General features: G+C 42.0%; 1 protein-coding gene across 2 annotated transcripts; it reads right to left on the reverse strand.

The window, feature by feature from the left end:
- Positions 1-114: 114 nt before the first annotated feature.
- Positions 115-16,492, reverse strand: nr2c2 (nuclear receptor subfamily 2, group C, member 2). 2 transcript variants are annotated; one of them, XM_086118633.1, is made up of 15 exons: positions 16,337-16,492; positions 14,077-14,173; positions 13,796-13,872; positions 13,497-13,697; positions 12,217-12,322; positions 11,920-12,099; positions 9,276-9,432; positions 9,092-9,182; positions 8,823-8,968; positions 8,451-8,613; positions 6,196-6,317; positions 5,010-5,149; positions 3,177-3,314; positions 2,965-3,070; positions 115-2,394 (listed from the first exon to the last, which is right to left on the reverse strand). In XM_086118633.1, the coding sequence occupies exons 3-15, from the start codon at positions 13,862-13,864 to the stop codon at positions 2,220-2,222; spliced, it is 1,794 nt and encodes a 597-aa protein (XP_085974759.1). In that variant the 5' UTR covers positions 13,865-13,872; positions 14,077-14,173; positions 16,337-16,492; the 3' UTR covers positions 115-2,219. The 2 variants fall into 2 exon arrangements, with proteins under 2 accessions (XP_085974759.1, XP_085974767.1); XM_086118641.1 differs by having other exon boundaries at positions 13,796-13,892; positions 14,051-14,173.
- Between the last annotated feature and the right edge of the window lie 960 nt (positions 16,493-17,452).

A 17,452-nucleotide genomic window follows, 5' to 3' on the forward strand; every position in this document is an offset into this window, starting at 1 on the left:
TCTAGCAAGGTTAAGAACCACTGCATTTAAGTACTGTATTGAGAAGAAGCTATGTGTGCGATGGCACGTCAGGGGCATAATTCGGTTAAAAAAGAGAACAGTGCGGTAGCCAAATGGATGAATAACAGTTTATTTATGGTGTATGGCTTCGACAAAGCCAGCCTCAGACTGGAATGTTAATACAGGAGTTCGGTTAATGCAATGGGTTACATCGTCATCTGTGAGGTAGAAATAAGGTTGCTATCACTTCTGGGTAAAAGAATTACATGAATTTACTGAAAACCATACAACAGATGAAAACAAAAATGGACATACTATATGCCATAAAAATGTTAGCCCGAGAATACTCAAACCAGAAAAATGAAGAAAAAAAATCAAATTTCTTCCAAAATGGAGGTGTTCATACTAATATGTTAAAGCCACAACATTTAAATAACGTATTTTATACAGCATTTAATAAAATGCAACGACCCACTTCTTCATGCACAATGATGCACTATAAAATGATGGTTAATAGAGCAGACAGCATAAACATTATAAAATTGCTTAAAAACAACATGCACTCATTTTAATGAAATTACATGTACAAAGATAAGTTCCCACCAACACCTTTACAAACAGTCTCAATGAGTATTAAACCCAAATATTACCATTCACATGCACTCGAACTTATTTCTGAGTCGCATGTCCGCCTCACAATACAAAGATCCAGGGTTCAATTCCCGGCTCTGGCCCTCCTGTTTGCAGTGTGCATGTTCTCCCCGTGCCTGCGTGGATTTTCTCCGGATACTGCGTTTTCCTCCCACATTCCAAAAACATGCATGGCAGGTTAATGGAACACTCTAAATTGTTCCAAGGTGTGACTGTGAAAATGAATGGTTGTTTGTTTATGTGTGCCCTGTGATTGGTTGGCAACCTGTTCAGGGTGGACCCTCGCTCCCCCCACTGCCCGAAGACGGCTGGGATGGGCTCCAACATGGTCCTCATGAGGATAAGCGACTCGGATAATGGACAGATAGATTCCCATTCTCGTTCATAGATACATTTTCTGACCCATCAGAAAAGCAGAAAGCAGCTGCATAAAGTCTTCAAGACAATGCACTTGAGACTGGCTTCCAACGATATTTTTTTTCTTTTGTCCCCCCTAAAATTAGGGAATCCTGCCCCAAATGACTTAAGTACACTTAGTATGCAACAAGCAAAAATGTTCAGAACAATTTTGTAGTTTTCAGAAAACATACAAAACGCAAAGAGTGCAGTCAGGACAGATGTGTACGATTGCCACAAAAGTGGGCTGATGTGCACTTAGCAAACTTAAGCACAAAAACAGTAGCATACTGTAGCTACACTTAGGCAAGTGTGTAAAAATAAATGCTTTTGATAAATAAACATACAAAATGGAGACAAACAGTCAAGAGACAATGACAGGACAGGAAATAAAGAAATTGTGATTGTCATCAAGGGAAAAGTGATGAGGTGATTGCACGGGATACATTAGCCATGAATTGATTCAAGGCCAGAAATACATGTGCATAACAGAAGCACTCAGAACATCAGCGATGCCATTCAGCAACCAAAATATAAACCTGATACAATTTAATAATTTGGCCAATTGAATGAAAGAAAGCTATAGAGCTAAAAAACTGGAATAAATACATCAAGGGTAATATCCGTTACCTATGAAAGCACTTTGCTTACAGATAAAAAAATGAGGTCTGTTGTGCTGCTATTACACAAGTAGACCTATGCACCTGATAGATGCTCTCCTTCCAGTTGTTAGTTACATGTGTTCATAGAGAAATTAAAAAAAAAAAAAAAAACAAGATTAGCAAAGGCATTGCAACGCATATTTATATTCCATAACATTTGGAATTGCTTAGACTAAATGCACATGACCAGGTATCAGATACCAGTTTGTACCACAAGGCAATTCATACGTATTAAAACATACATTTGAAATGCAGGCAAAATTTTAGATGTCATATGTTTGTTTTCACACTGTATTTAGTTAGATTTTTTATTATTCCATCTTTAGGTCAAATGCAATTTTGAACCATTGGGTTTCATTGTTGAGATGAGAGTATGCCTCCAAAGGCTTTAGGATTTGTACATCATAAGGCCACTGTAGGATACTCAACACAGTTTCAACACGAAACCTGGAGCAACCCTCGAGGGAACAAAGAGTACCTGAAGTGGAGATTTGGAAATGGTTTTCCTTATCACTCAGCGGGGTCGGCATCCTGGCTGTTATACTCAGCTGTTTCCATCTTGAGGATGTAGGGAATGATGCTGTCAATCGAGACGTTGCCGATCAAGCCAGTAAAGAAGAGCTCCTCGGTGATGTTGGAGTTCATGAGGCGCAGCGCCGGGAGTCGAGTCAGGATGCGAGTCAACCTGAAGATGGATGGAGACATGCATGCACACATGCAAGCACACACACACACACACACCATAAGTGCAGAGTGAAAAACAAAGTCTGCTAGTTTTAGGAGCATGACAGATCAGTGATTTGCAAAATGTGATATGAGTACAATTAGTGGTATGTGGGCTCTCTCTAGTGGTAAGTGAAGTAATCACTGGATTAAATACAAATAAAATTTTGTTTTAAAGCATGAAATTCAACGAAACATGTAAGAATGTAATTGGTACCTATGCATACAGCCTGTTCACTTTTTAAAATCCAGAACAGTACATTTTTAAGTATAGTTCAGTTGTATTTAATGTTGAACTGTTTGTAAAATTATCTACTGTCAAACTAAACATAAAACAACGAGAATTGAGAACCGTGGGCATGTAATTCAGTCCACCGTACAATTTTCATTTAACTGAATAATGTCGGTAGTTTTATCATTTTCCAATATTTAAGCAGCGTGTTAATATAGCTTTTAGGAATAGAAATCTTTCTACATTGAGAGCTTAGGATTTTTGGAGTCACCATACAGAAAGTAGGAATGCCTTTTATACCTGTAAGTGTCATCTGGATATGTTTTCTGCACATAGTCCTGCAGCTCCATCAAGGCTTTTTCTTGAAACTTTTCCACCTGTCCGCTGCAGTCTACACCAGGGTGATCTGTTGACATCATACGAATGCATTTCTGTTTTGTTTTTCTGCTTTTGTATTCCTCGCATCCACATCATTTCACTATTCACAGCAGTGGTGAAACATAAAGACTCACCGGGACTGAACAAGACGATGGCCTTCAAGTAGGCGTACTCATAGTTGTCTGTCTCCAATCTCGTCATGCTGTTGCAAAACTCCTGGAACTTCCAAATGTGCTCCATCACCTGCTTCACTCTCTCCCCTGACAGCTTGTCTACAGGTCACACAAATTCACAGGACAACAAGGTCTGTGTCAACCATGCTGGATGGATCACCATCAGGTGTCAGCAATCACACATAGTTCTGGGTGATATGGTGGTGCTTTGAGAAACAAGTGACCCGTCATTAGCGTTTTTATTTGGCTTTGACTTGCAAACAATTCTTCAAAAAAAGAGACTTCAGGCTGTTTGTTGCCACTTGCAGTTGAAGTTTACTTTCAAACTAAACAGAAAAGACGATAAACGTGTTGTGTCTTTGAAACAACCACATATAGTACATTTGCCTTAAAGCCTGCTAGCGGATGCTAACATATAATAGAAAACGCCACAATCAGGCTAGCTAATAGTAGCGACGTGACCCATTACCCACTCATGACAGTCTGTCAAAAGGCTGAGTCAGTTTGGAACGGCCATTTCAACCCGAATACAACGCAGCAAGAATTTTAAAAATCGGATGAGGGCTTCCAGAGAAATTTAATTTTTTGTGTGAGCCAAAAACGGGGAACCATTTTGTAGACTGCCTTTCGAACAGCCGGTCAAAAGACATATTCAAATTACTGTAAAGCAGTACAACTTGATTAGTTCTCAAGAGATATTTTTTTCTGGGAAATTTTAGAGGTCATTTTCATAAAAATGTCACAAAGATGGTCACCACATGTCACATTCCAACAATTAGCATGCACGTTGCAGTTACTAGCAACGGATACAACGGAAACAAATGTTGGAACAACACATGTCGACAGAGAATATAACAACATTCAGAGGCATTCATTCTTTATCCTCTGCAAAGAACGAATACTTTTAACTGTTGCTGACTGTGGAGCGGAGACCAACTCCATGTGTATACAACTATGTATAATAATACATTTTATTTATGAAGAGCTTTACTATATACTCAGACATTCAACAGTACAGGATTGAAAATATATACAAAAGAAAGAGATACGTATTTTTTTTTAAAAAGCCACCTCTTTTATACTGCCCCGAGAAGGCCAAGTCACCCAAACCAGGAGGAGCACAATGATATCCATTGAATGGAAGCAAAATAATGCGACAAAAGCTGTTTGATTTCTTGACTTTCTATTTACCGGTAGTTATATCTTACTGCATGTTCTTAAAATTAGAATAATATAGTGTTTTCGTATTTAAGACAAATTACAAATATTTGTTGCTTTTGGGGAGAGGCTGGAACGGAGTACTGGTATTCTATTTACTTCAACCTGAAAAGATGATTTGAGAATTGTTTTGAGTGGCACACATGGTCATGGAACAGAATAATTTCGTATCTCAAGGCACAATTGTATCACAATTTTAAATTGACTTGAAAATATGCTACCACTGCCAGCACCAAAGAGTGCAACAAAGTTATTCCTTTTTTTTTTCTTTGATCAAGTGACTCCCAAGTCAGATTAGAAGGTTTATGAAGGTGGTGTGGCAAGACTTGCAGTTAGCTGGAGTTGCAAAGGACAGGGAGAGATGCAATAGTAGACGTCTACCTGCCAAATGCTGACTCGCATCTACTTTGCTCTAGCGAGTCATCAATAGTGTTAAGGCCCAAGGCAAAGAATAGGAGGGAATACATTGTATGACTAAAACATCCGGTGATCCTCACCTGTGAATTGGGCATATTTTGAAACTACAAATGTTGTCGTTCTGTCCTACTGTGAGATGAAGATAGCGGTGGCCCATACCATCCTGGATGCTGCTTTGAAGGTGGTTGACAATGGCAGCCAAGATGGTGGACAGGTTCATCACATGAGCACATTGAGCGAGACCCAGAGTGAAGAGCTCGTTCCAGCAGGCTCGCACCAAATTGGTGTTTTCTTCCTGCCTGGTAAAAAACCATGACAATGAACTCGATGTTGTGCTTCATGTCTGTCACATGCATGCTTTTTGCCTATGGCAGCTTGGCTCCAAAGGTTGCCAGCTGCATATGGTCGTTTTCTAAAAATGTGTTCTCTAACTTAAAGTATACCTCCGGCGGCCCAATTCGATGTTTTGATGGGGAAATGGAACAATAATATCAAGTTTAATAAATATCTTGTGGTCCCATTTTTGGGTTGAACCTTGTATTTGCTAAAATAACCCCCCTATCAATTTTAATGCATGGTGCCGTTTTAGGAAAAATGTGAGATCAAGTTGCTGACTGGGCTGTTCCTTCCACCCACCAGTTGCTATTGAGTGATACACCAGATCGCTTGCCTCAGGTTGTAAATCTGTCTTTTCTTGGGTTTTTTCCTCGCTATGTGACCCTAATAAGCTGTCATAGAAAGAAAAGAAAAAGTGTTGATTGAAACACCTTCCGTTGGTCTTGACCCTGGAAAAATGCGAGAGTGACAGATTCCTCGGAATCTGATCAAGAAAATGCTGCATTGAATTGGAAAGACAGCTGGGCCAAAAAGGCTTTCAATGCCCTAACGTCACTGCTTCGCCTCTTGCAGGCAAGTTTGCCTGCGCGCATTCGGTGTCATGGCCTCTCAACAAATAGGGTCCGCGAGCAGTGTACATGTATATATCTGGTATATACATATTAGTAAGTACAGAGGAAGAAAGCTGCTCAATTAATATAACTTGCTTTTCGCATATTAGTAAGAATATTTGTCTTTGAGCATTGATCTCTTTTTTGCCTGTATGTGTTCCTAGAGCGTTTGCATCTGAAAAGTCATTATTTGGAGGAATATTACTCCTGGAAGTAAATGTTAATTTTCATTAGCACGTCAATGGGATTTTACATTGACATTACATGGCATTAGCACTGGCAGTGTTTTATAAAATGAAAGCATGTCTTGGATTTAAATATAGAATGTGTCTCATTCTTTTTGTTGTGTGTTTAGTGTTAACACTAAACTGGAATGTCATTACTGTGCGTGTCCTTACCCGAGGGCTACGAAGGCAGGGATGGAACGTGCCCAGTGCATTGAGAGGAAGAGAAGCCTGGAGGCCGACTCACAGATATAGTGTACATTCAGGTACTCAGGCATGGGGCTGGGCATGGTCAGCTAGAAGGAAGACATAAGGACAAGTTGTCCAGGTTCTTTCAAGGAGACGTGTTCATGTCATTCACCCAAGTGGCCTTTCGATTCCTTTTTTTTTTGGTGGCAGTAATACTGTCATTGTGAATGATTGGACCACATCACACATATTCTCAAATCACTACACTGGCTTCCAGTGAGTCACCGAATATATTTTATTACTGGTATATACATCTCGAAATGGTCTTAGAGACTTAGACCAAAATACATGCAAGATGTACTCTGTGATGCATCCAGACCCCTTGGTCATCTGGGACAGGCCTCTTGTGTATTCCCAGAATCAAACAAGCATTGTGTTATAATGCTACCCGGTGGAACAAACTCCCTGAAGACTTGAGGTCTGCTCAAATTCTCCATTGATTTAAATCGGAGCTGAAAACCTTATTGTTTACTGCAGCATTCTCAGGAATCTAGCTTTATTCTCTTCTTTTAATCCCCATTTGCACGCTATCATTTAATATATCTAGACCAGGGGTGCCCAAACGTTTTTGACCGAAGATCTACTTTTCAATCACACAACCTGCCGAGATCGACCCGTTACAGCGCACGCGCATACGCACGCACGCATGCCACGATGAGCAATAGCCTGACGGTGAGGCATGCGGTGCACTAAGGCAGCCTGTTAACGATCGTAGCGCACGCGTACCGTTTTAAAATGCTTCTCTCGGCCCTCCAGATTGCCCCCTTTTTATTCCTTTTTTTTCCCCAAGATGGCGGCCGAGTAGGCAGCCTTCGGCAAGTGCTCTTCAAGAGCCTTGCTTTTTTGTTCTTTTTGTTTTTTGTTTTGTCACATGTTGTTTGTTGTTTCATCGTGTGGACCTGATATGGACTGTTTTCAGCGTTTTTTGGCCACGACATTCGTCAAAGGAGAAGTATCTGTGCTTGGTGGTTGCGCCTTCTCGGCAGCACGCCTGTGCCAGCAAAGATTTTGATTGGGGAGGGATGTCGGCGCCATTGACTGTCGGTGCTGGACAGACCTGGGCGCTTGTGTTTTTTGCGCCTGTAATGGGCAGCATTTGTCACAACCCCGTTTTGTTCAGTGGAGATGTTGGCGCTGTTGGACAGTCGGCGTTGGTGTGGCTGGATGGATGGCTGCTGAAGTTGAGGATGAGGAGAGAGGAGCGTTGGCGCAGAGCGCCGATGCGTATTTGGAACCGAGAGTCGCCGCTTGGAATTGAAATGGATTTCCATGGGACAGGAGAAGTGAACCAATCTCTTTTTTTGGTCAATGGATGCTACAGCTTCTTGTTGACTTTGAAACTTAGCTTGTAGCCGACGTGTGCACATTTTGAGCATGACGTCTCTGATCCACTGGTTAAAGGGCACTTTGATTCTCTCCTCTTTCATCTCAAACTGCTTCAAACAATAAAGCGTGTGACGGAAAAGTGGTTAGGACTGCACGACTGTCCGTGTTTTATGTTATGTGTTGTGTTTATTTATTTTACTTTATGTTAACTGTTTTGTTAAGCGCTTTGTTACAGCTGCTGCTGTTGTGAAAGCGCTATATAAATCAGCATGTATTGTATTGTATTTCTTTGGCCGTCCCCTCGGTGAATTGTACAAAACAAACTCTGAATGAGAATAATGATAATATAAAAGATAGAGCACAACAACTCTGATCACAAGCTGCAACTGCAGACTGCTGAGCGCTAACAACTTCCGCTGACGTGTTAGGTTTAAGATAACCTTCTTTTTTAAATACTTTTTGTGAAAGTGAGACTGATTGAATGATTAGGGTGCAGTGTGCATTAACACAAAAAAATATATTACTAACATGCACAGAGACACAAATGTTTTGGGGGGGTTTTCCCCTCTAGACCCCTTGGATCGACTTGGGACCAGTCCGTGATCTACTGGTCGATCGCGATCGACGTAATGGACACCCCTGATCCAGACTGATGCTTGGTAATTGTTTTAATCTCATGATTTTGGATGATTTTAATGTGATTTTTGGAATGTCTTAAGATTTTGTTTCTTTTTCTGTAATGTTTTATGCAAATCACTTTGAATTGTCTTGTACATAAAATGTGCTGTACAAATAAACTTGCCTTGCCTTGGCAGTATTTGATAGCCGTTATTGAGATGCTTGATCTCACCCACCTTAAATTTAACATGGCCATCTGTGAGCAGCGGCCCTTCCACCTCAATGATTGGGGTCTCCTGGTCTTGACCAATTAGCTGTAAGGTCGTTTCACTAACACACTTGTCGGTTATGACGCCCGCTTCAGGGGGATTGAGAACTTTGGCCAGGGTGTCAAAGGCACTGTGAAAAACACAAAACACACAGGCATGCACACATAAACAATTACAGTACATTTGTCGATTCACAGAAAACTTCAGAACACCAATAATTAGCAGCAGATGCTGTACTTTGACTCAAGTACAGAGTGAGGGTACTTTTGCCATCTCTGCCCACTTACAGAGTCCTGTTCGTGAAAAGCTAAATCATAAAATTTGCAGTGCTTTGCTAACCGTGTTATCTCTGTCGTGTTTTTTTCCATGTATTGGCAGTCGGATGAATCTCCATTTTTCAAGTTCTGCTTTAAAGAATCGCTCAGGCTGGCCAGTGATGTCACCACATTTGCCAACGTCCCAAGGTCACTATGGCCAGACTCCATCTAAAGACAAATACAACAGGAAACGCTTCAAATTTTGACTGTGTCTTGGCCAATGGCTGTTTGAAGCCTGTGGAAATATTTAATTGATAGTAGATTTTTGCACAATCCAGCACAGAGTCACACCTTTGAGTCAGTTGTCAGCATCAGCGTTCCATCACTCTGCATGACGGGCTGCTGGATGTTAACCAGCATCCCCTGGTCCAGCAGGCTCGATCTGCAAGCAACATGTACCATTCTCAGGACCCGCATTGCATCTGACGCATGTCAACATGCCAAGACTGTGAAGTTACCGTATATTGCCACTAACCTGGAGCCATCTGTCTCTGTGTCCGAGATGAAGGTTGGCGTGGCGATGAGCGGACTGTTAATGTCCTTGCGGATGTATATTTTTTGGGTGGAGGGTGCGCAGTTGACATGTTTCTCTCTAGGCACAACATCGGCAGGCTTCCTCTCGCTTTGAACGGCTGGGGGCAATGAGCAAAAGATATCCTTTATTTGTCCCGCAATGGGGAAATTACAATCAGAATTCAGAAAGGAAAAACGCTGGGTAGGGACAGGGGAAAAAAAAAACACGCTCGAACTATCCTCTTCCGAGGATAATTTAAGTCCAGGATAAAAAAGACCCTAGCACATGAATAAGCATTAGACAGTTACAACAAGTCACAAGACATAACATGTATAAGGGGGGGATGAATGGGAAGGGGGGGGGGGGGTGGCGGGAGGGGGGGGGGGGGGGGGTAACCGCGACGCGGCCGAAATGACCAGCTGCACGGTCACCGTTGCGCTCCGCATTATCGAACCACGTCACGGGGGAAAAAGAATCGGAGCGATGAAGACGGTGATAACAAGGATGTGTATGCGCGTGTGGTTGTCCAGTTGTGTATGTGTATGCGTGTACAGGTCATAGCTGCTTCGTCGAGGTCTGCTCATCATGAAGACAGTCCCGGCTTATCAGTCCATGGCCGAGAAGGAGGGGGGTGGTGGTGGGGGCCCTAGACTCCATGCGTATTTCCATCCAGGGGAAAGGCCAGATAGCGTTGTTTGTTTTGGAGAGACGGCCGCCAACAATTCCAGACAGCCTTGAGTCCTTGGTCTGTATCTCCTCACTGGCGCCGATCATTCTAATCCGAAAATTCTTTCCGCAGCGTGGATTCCAACGTCTCCATGGTATTATCGATCGCGCGGAGCGCTCCAAAACCGCAACCATATTGCGGTTGAGCTCAGTCACCAGTGTTGGACATTCGCGCCAAGCCATCCAGAGTGACCGGCAGCTTCTTCACTTCCAATAGAGCCGCTCCCGTCGGTTGAATTTTGCGATAGAACAGCAAGCTGCCAACACCAAACAGCAGCATACCTGTTATCAAAAGGCCAATAATGTAGATGTCTTCCACATCCTCCACGGACAGTACTGTCAGGCACACCGGTCTCCACTTTCTCCATGGATCCAGGGCGTATCCGGCAGCAAGTGTCCCCAGAGGGCAAGCAGGCTCCCCACTCCCCGCTCTTTTCGTCGAAAATTTTTTTGTCGATTACACCGAGAGACCAGCCAACTAATTCCATGGTTAGTTCTTCGGATGAAAACACGGTAGGAGGCTAGGGAAAAAAGTTAGACAAAGACAGCACAAAAGACTAAGTGGCGAGCAGGGAAAAAAAAGGTGGGAGGGCAGGGGAGCTGTGCAAAAAGCGTCCGCCTTCGTCGAGAGCCAAGCAGAAAGGAACCAAGCAGCAGAACAAAATATGTTCTGTATCACACTTTTAGTTTAATCATCCAGTCTCCAAACCACTTAGGGTTTGTAAACCACTTAGGGCAGGGGTGTCCAAAGTTGGTCCTGAAGGGCCGCTGTCCTGCCTGTTTTCCAGCTCTCCCAGGAGCAACACACCTGATTCACATCATCAGGATTGTTCTAATGCTGCTCCAGAGCTGGTTGATGAGCTGATCATTTGAATCAGGTGTGTTACAGCTGGGAGAGCTGGAAAACAGGCAGGACAGCGGCCCTCCAGGACCGACTTTGGACACCCCTGATTAGGGCTTGGAGACAGTTTAGGGTCATGGGTGAGGTGGAACAAGTTAACTTTTGGCTGACTGGCAGACACCTTGCACTTGGCTGCAAGTCAACCATAAGACTTGCACTTTAATTTGATCAACAAAATGCACTAAAAATGTCCAAATACAGTGGTGCCTTGAGAAATGGATAAATCTCAAATCAGCTTTCCCCAGCTTCAGCCTCAAAATGCAGAGATGCAGAGTTTGATTCCAGCTCTGGCCTTCCTGTGTGGAGTTTGCATGTTCTTCCTGTGCCTGCGTGGGTTTTCTCCGGGTACTCCGGTTTCTTCCCACATTCCAAAAACATGTGTTGCAGGTTAATGGAACACTTGAAATTGTCCCTGTTGTAATTTTATATTGCGCTGTTTTGATTCCCTAAAAAGAGCTCTTAAAGGAGCTGTTGTGTGACAAAATATTTTTTTCACTGTTGTTGATGGACAGTAAGTAATATTGTGTGAGATTATGTGTGAATAATTGCTCCAGGTGAAAAATGTTCATGTAAAATTGAAAATATAATATAATATAATAATATAAATATTTGCATTTTGCACATAGAAAACTGATGCAGGATCCCGTGTTGATGAGAGCATTAAAACGGGAAAAAATAGGACAAAAAAAAATATCAAAGGAAATTTAGAAACGAAAAGAAATGTGAGTAATCACGATTAATTATGAGTTAATTGTGAGTTAATTATGATGTTGCCTTTTTAATCACAATTAAATATTTTAATCGTTTGACAGCTCTAATATATATATATATATATATATATATATATATATATATATATATATCAGTCTGCGTTACTCCACTGTTTGTCTTCAAATATCCGTTGCTTAAAGGGATCTAACACTGCAACTATTGAGGCTGTTTTGGGTGCCGTTTTATTGCACTGAATTCTTGACTCACAGTCAGTCTTCATCCCCATGTTGAGGCATTTCTTCAACCGGCAGAACTGACAGCGGTTGCGGTGGTGCTTGTTAATGACGCAATCCTGCTTACTGCGGCAGCTGTAGGTCAGGTTTTTCCTCACACTCCGCTTGAAGAAGCCTTTGCATCCCTCACAACTCATCGCTCCGTAGTGACGGCCTGAAAACAGGTGATGTGAATGTGAGACTCACTTTGTGTGTGTGTGAGAGCAGATTAGCATCCTCTAAATCTCAGACTGGCAAAAACAATCCATGACATTACTGTCAACTCAACCACCTGAAGCCTTATCCCCACACACCACACAGTACTCGAGCATCTGTGGCCGACTCAGATCGCCCGAATGGCCGAGCAACTGCTCCATCGACAGAGGATCTGTAACAATCTGAGAACAAAGTGATAGAGACATTAATGCAATATTAATATTGGCATATATAGCCAAACATATTTCCTTTATGTAGCTCTGGTAAAATGAACACTCAGTTGTTGAATCATCTTGGTCAGAGGTGTCCAAAGTCGGTCCTCTAGGGCCGCTGTCCGGCCTGTTTTCCATCTCCCCAAGGAGCAACGCACCTGAATCAAATCATCAGGATCGTTCTAATGCTGCTTCAGAGCTGCCTGATGAGCTGATCATCTGAATCAGGTGTGTTGCAGCCGGGAGAGCTGGAAAACAGGCAGGAAAGTGGCCCTCCAGGCCCCGAGCTGAGATTCTTGGTGGAAAAAAGTGAGGTGTATTGCCCCTTCAGCACGCAAGAGACAGCATCATCCTTATGACTGAAGTTGAGAAATCGAGTTACTCACCTCCATGTGCTTGTGCTGTCCTTAATTTCCCTCACGGTATTTTTATTAATTACAGTGTATCTCCTTGCTATTACAAAATTCATTGAATTGTTTTTTTTATCGTGTGCTCTGCCCGGTGTGCACTTACTGCCGCCACTTCGACACCGCGCAGTCAGTGACTAAATGACAATTAGTCTCTGACAGTTAGCATTTGACAATCATGTGGGGGCTATTTCAAGTGAACCATCAGAAGGGCTCCCAATACTCGACTCCCAAATCATTACTTTTGACGGTCGATGTTTATTTCTTAGTTTTGTTCTGCAATGTTGGGCAAAATACAAATTTTGATGATTGAGATGCAAAACCGCTTATTAGGAGCCTTGTGTTGGGGAAGAACTAAGTTTAGCCAAGGATATGAACGGGGGTTACGAAAACTCTTTGCCGCCATGTCTATACCTTTGCTCTGCTGGGTAACTGTTCGCCATAAGCAGAACGTCATGTGACCAAACCCGGAAAGCAGGTCAGCAGGCTTCCTACATACTGTATCTACAATAACAAGGGGTTGACGACATGAAGGTTTCAAGCTGACCTTGCTACAGTTTTGTTTCCTTTATGGCTGATGTCTTCAGACAACAAGTTGAATACTAATCCTCATGAGGGTCGCTAAAGGCCTATCATTTGTTAATGTTTTAAAATTACAGATGAAGTCAAAATGCTGCCAGTCACGTCAACATAAAGAGAAAGGTGATCTTGTATGTATTGCATTGAATTGTTGTCACCTGTATCCTTCCTTGCATGAGGCTGTCTGCAGATGTAAAAATTAGCTGCTTTGTGCTGTGGTTGTCTGGAGAGGTCAGAATAACTTTTCCTGCCCCTGAGCTGTCCGATGTGGTCAAAATGAATTGCTGCTTGGGAGCACTGGAAGGGTTCATGGCAGTTACGATCTGAATCTTCGGACCACTCTGCCGGTCAGTTACAATCTGAGGAAGGAGAGCGACAGTGTGGCAGACATACTGTAGTGTGGCACAGGCTAATACAGGAAAAGAGTAGACAACACCAGAGGTGGAAGATAGCATACCTGTATCTGCTGTGATGTTGCTGGAGCCTCACTAGACACAATCTGAAAGCACTTGGGTGACTGACTCATCGCCGAGTCTGTTGGGAACAATAATATCCTACAATTTGAAAAATGTTTTATGGATCTTCATCAAGCAGCTCAAACAAACACAACCAACACATTGCCCTGCATGGTCTTGTTTACAGAGGAGCTTGTAAGCCAGTCTGCTCAGAACAGAACCAACATTTCAAACACTAAATAAAACACAGTTCGGACAAAACTCCACTGGAAGCCACACTTACCTCTGCCTCGTAATCAAAGTCCGCTTTCTGCTGAGAGAGCAAATTCAGATTGGCCGTCATGATGATGATGATGATGATGTAAGGTCATTAGTGAGGACTGTTTGGAACAATGGAAGGTGCATGATTAATCACCCACAAAGGTGCATAATAACAAAAGAGCGGATAAAATATTTGTGTGAAAGCTATTCATGATTTTTGTATTAATGCAGCATTTCCCGATCTTGCCAAGGCATAAATTTTACATTAGAAAAAGCTCAGAGCAGACCACCAAGAAAAATGTCAATCTAAGTCTGAATTTTTTAAAATGTTTATAAGATAAGATAAGAAAACCTTTATTAGTCTCGCAATGGAGAAATTCCCAATTCACAGCAGCAAAGTTATGAAAGGAAGATCTCAACTTGTTGAAATGTTAATCATGTTCAGATTTTCAACAATTTGCCTCATGTGACATATTTTTGACTGAAAATCACACATTCAAACTGCGGTGGTAGAGAAGATGACTTCAATCAACATTCAAGCCATTTACCCTGTTTTGTCAATTGACCTGCCTTGGTTGCTTGATTCCTCTCCTGTGGTGTGCGGAATGGAAACACTCATATCACATTCCAGGGTTCGACATTAACGGCCCACTACGTGACTGTATCGGGCCACCCAAAGTTCACAGTAAGAAATATGATGAAATCAACGCATTCTTGGCTTTTTTAATGTGAAAAATACTTTGGGTTTTAGCCGCCTAAATTGATCAATTATCATTCATATTTTTACTGCATGGAGCAGATTTTTTGAACATCAGATTAAATCCTTCCATAAATAATGTCTTGAACAAGATTAAAGGATTTGAAAATACAATACGATACAATCAAATACATCTTTATGTAGACTATTCAGTTTGATTTTTTACTACAAATAAACATCACATGAAAAAAAAACTACTCAGAAGTAATATTTTCTTAAATACCCCAGTATAAACTTGCAGAATATGAAATAATCATTGCAACTGGAGCTGTTGTGAAATCAATATACAAATAAAGATGCACTATAGTGTATAGCATTGTACTTATCATATAATGAACATAAATGCTTATTTATGTGCTAGGGTCTTTTTTATCCTGGACTTAAATTATCCTCAGAAGAGGATAGTTTGAGCGTGTTTTTTTTTTCCCTCTCCCTACCCAGCGTTTTCCTTTCTGAATTCTGACTGTAATTTCCCCATTGCGGGACAAATAAAGTCAAGTCAAGTCAAGTCAACAGTATTTATAGAGCACTTTCAAACAGCCATCGCTGCATACAAAGTGCTGTACATGGAGCAATTTAACATGCACAATAAACAGGGATATCTTATCTTATCTTAAAAGGCCAGACAGTTTTGCAAGGCCACTACAACATGGATCATCAGTGCCTGAAACCAAGAGGCTTCATGTAGCACCCTGAATTCCCTCAACTGCACTGTCAATATTTTGCACACTGATTACAGCGCACTGGAATTGTCATCTCTATTTTATTTCAAGTAAAATACAAAGACCTATTACACACTTTTCATATTTTTATATATTAGTAAGTTGGCATGCATTCATTTGGGATATTACTGTAACACTAAATATCCATTTGCGGCTGAATGTGTCTGTTTGTGATGGCAATGCTCGCGCTTTGCCACCCGGAAGTGTCTGACGCCATGGCGCGACTGTCTATAAAGGGGGGGGGGGCGTGAAGCTCCACAGTCTTGCAACGATTGGATACGAATCACAACACAACAAAATGGAGAATTTGGCGAGCAGCCAATAACACTGGTGGCGAATCCTCACGACGAATACATGTCAGCACATCAATGTTCACGCGCGCATAGTACTGAAGATGTGCTAGTAGCAAAATAAATGTTTGGCGATTCAGCATGGGGGTAGAGGGAGGGGGAGTCCCACGACATTTCCGCCACATTTGTGTCGCCGGGAAGGCAAAGGTAAAAAGGTCGTGTTGTCTACGGTTAGCTAACCAAGTTAGCATAACACGACCACATCCGCAGCTTGTTCGTCATTCATTCTACATTGACACATCAACAGCTCACGTTAGTAACGCTGTACGTCATACATACGCACATGTCAACCCAATTCATAGGAGCCGCTGTGCGCAACGACCCTCCTCGACCGTGTATCGAGTCGCGCATCGGCTCCAGCTAGCATACAAACCGGGAAATTAGCACCGCTAATTTATCACGCGCACCGTCTCAAGGCTTTTCTGTGCTTTTCAAGCCGAGGCCGACCCTTACCTCAAAAAGTGGACAAACGGCGATTTGGGAGCTGTCTGATATTTTACAAAATTAATTATTTGGATTTTCTGCTGTTAAAGGTCATAGTTCGTGACCCGTTGATGGTTGGTGGTTTTTCTTTTTTTCCCTCCTTCCTCTGTCGCGTCCCCGCGCTCCTCCTCCGGGCGCGTGCGAGCCAGACAGAGGTGACGTCATTGTGTCTACCAAGAGACACGTGTGTCTGCATATGAATCAGGGCATGGTTCATTCTTTCACTCGTCGATCAAAAATCTAAATCTAAAAAAAGGCTCATTATTTTGTTATTCTTTTAAACATTTACAGTATGTGGTGCTCAACCCCTCCCCCTACTTAATTAGTGTTTCCTCAAGGTTGTCTGGTCCTGGTCTGTTGACAACTAAGGGAGGGTTAATGTTTAAAAAAAATAGTATGAAATATGGATTAGCCTATACAGTGTGTGTATATGTATGTGTGTGTGTATATATATATATATATATATATATATATATATATATATATATATATATAAATTGTATATATATATATATATATATACAATTTTTAAAAAATATATATATAGTACAACTTTATTGTCAAATGAGCTGTATGTGCAACATACAGCACAGATGAAATTTCTTCCCTCTCAACCAGACAACAAGGGGAGCCGCTACGAGTGTCCGCGCCCCCATCAAAAGAGAAGTTAATATAAAATGACAAAATAATACAAGACAACACGTTAGACACAGACAATTGTGCAATCTTCACCACATGTTTGATGACTCTGCCACGTTGTTATTAAAAGTCACATAAAACGTAAACCTTGTCTGCTGACCATCATTACATCGGCTAGGCTAGTTTAGCTGTTGTAGTTCAAAGCTTAATATGTGGCGTGGGTTGGGTCGGCGCCGCGAGTACGTGCTCGCGCTCACAGCAGAGAGCAGCAGACTATCGACTGCTGAGACGCGCTTCACTCGAGTGACGTTGCTACAGTACGTGCATATTATGGAGCAGCTTCCGGACAAACACAAATTGTCCGCCGTGTAGAGCCATTTTGATCTCCTTTTGGAGAATAATGTATTTATTAAAATCTCCTTGTCTCACCAAGTGCCTCTCGGATTT

Source organism: Hippocampus guttulatus, chromosome 1 (genome assembly GCF_054856545.1).
Source record: "Hippocampus guttulatus isolate MCC_2025c chromosome 1, RoL_Hgut_1.0, whole genome shotgun sequence".
NCBI classification, from domain to species: Eukaryota; Metazoa; Chordata; class Actinopteri; order Syngnathiformes; family Syngnathidae; genus Hippocampus; species Hippocampus guttulatus.

What these genes read in the sequence shown, in the direction of transcription:
- nr2c2 (XM_086118641.1), bottom strand. Translation starts at nt 14,136, where the DNA reads ATGACGGCCAATCTGAATTTGCTCTCTCAGCAGAAAGCGGACTTTGAT. An exon ending in TCATGCAAGGAAGGATACAG is followed by an intron (nt 12,323 to 13,496) that starts GTGACAACAATT and finishes CTTTGTTCTCAG; the next exon opens with ATTGTTACAGATCCTCTGTC. An exon ending in TGCTGACAACTGACTCAAAG is followed by an intron (nt 8,969 to 9,091) that starts GTGTGACTCTGT and finishes ATTTGTCTTTAG; the next exon opens with ATGGAGTCTGGCCATAGTGA.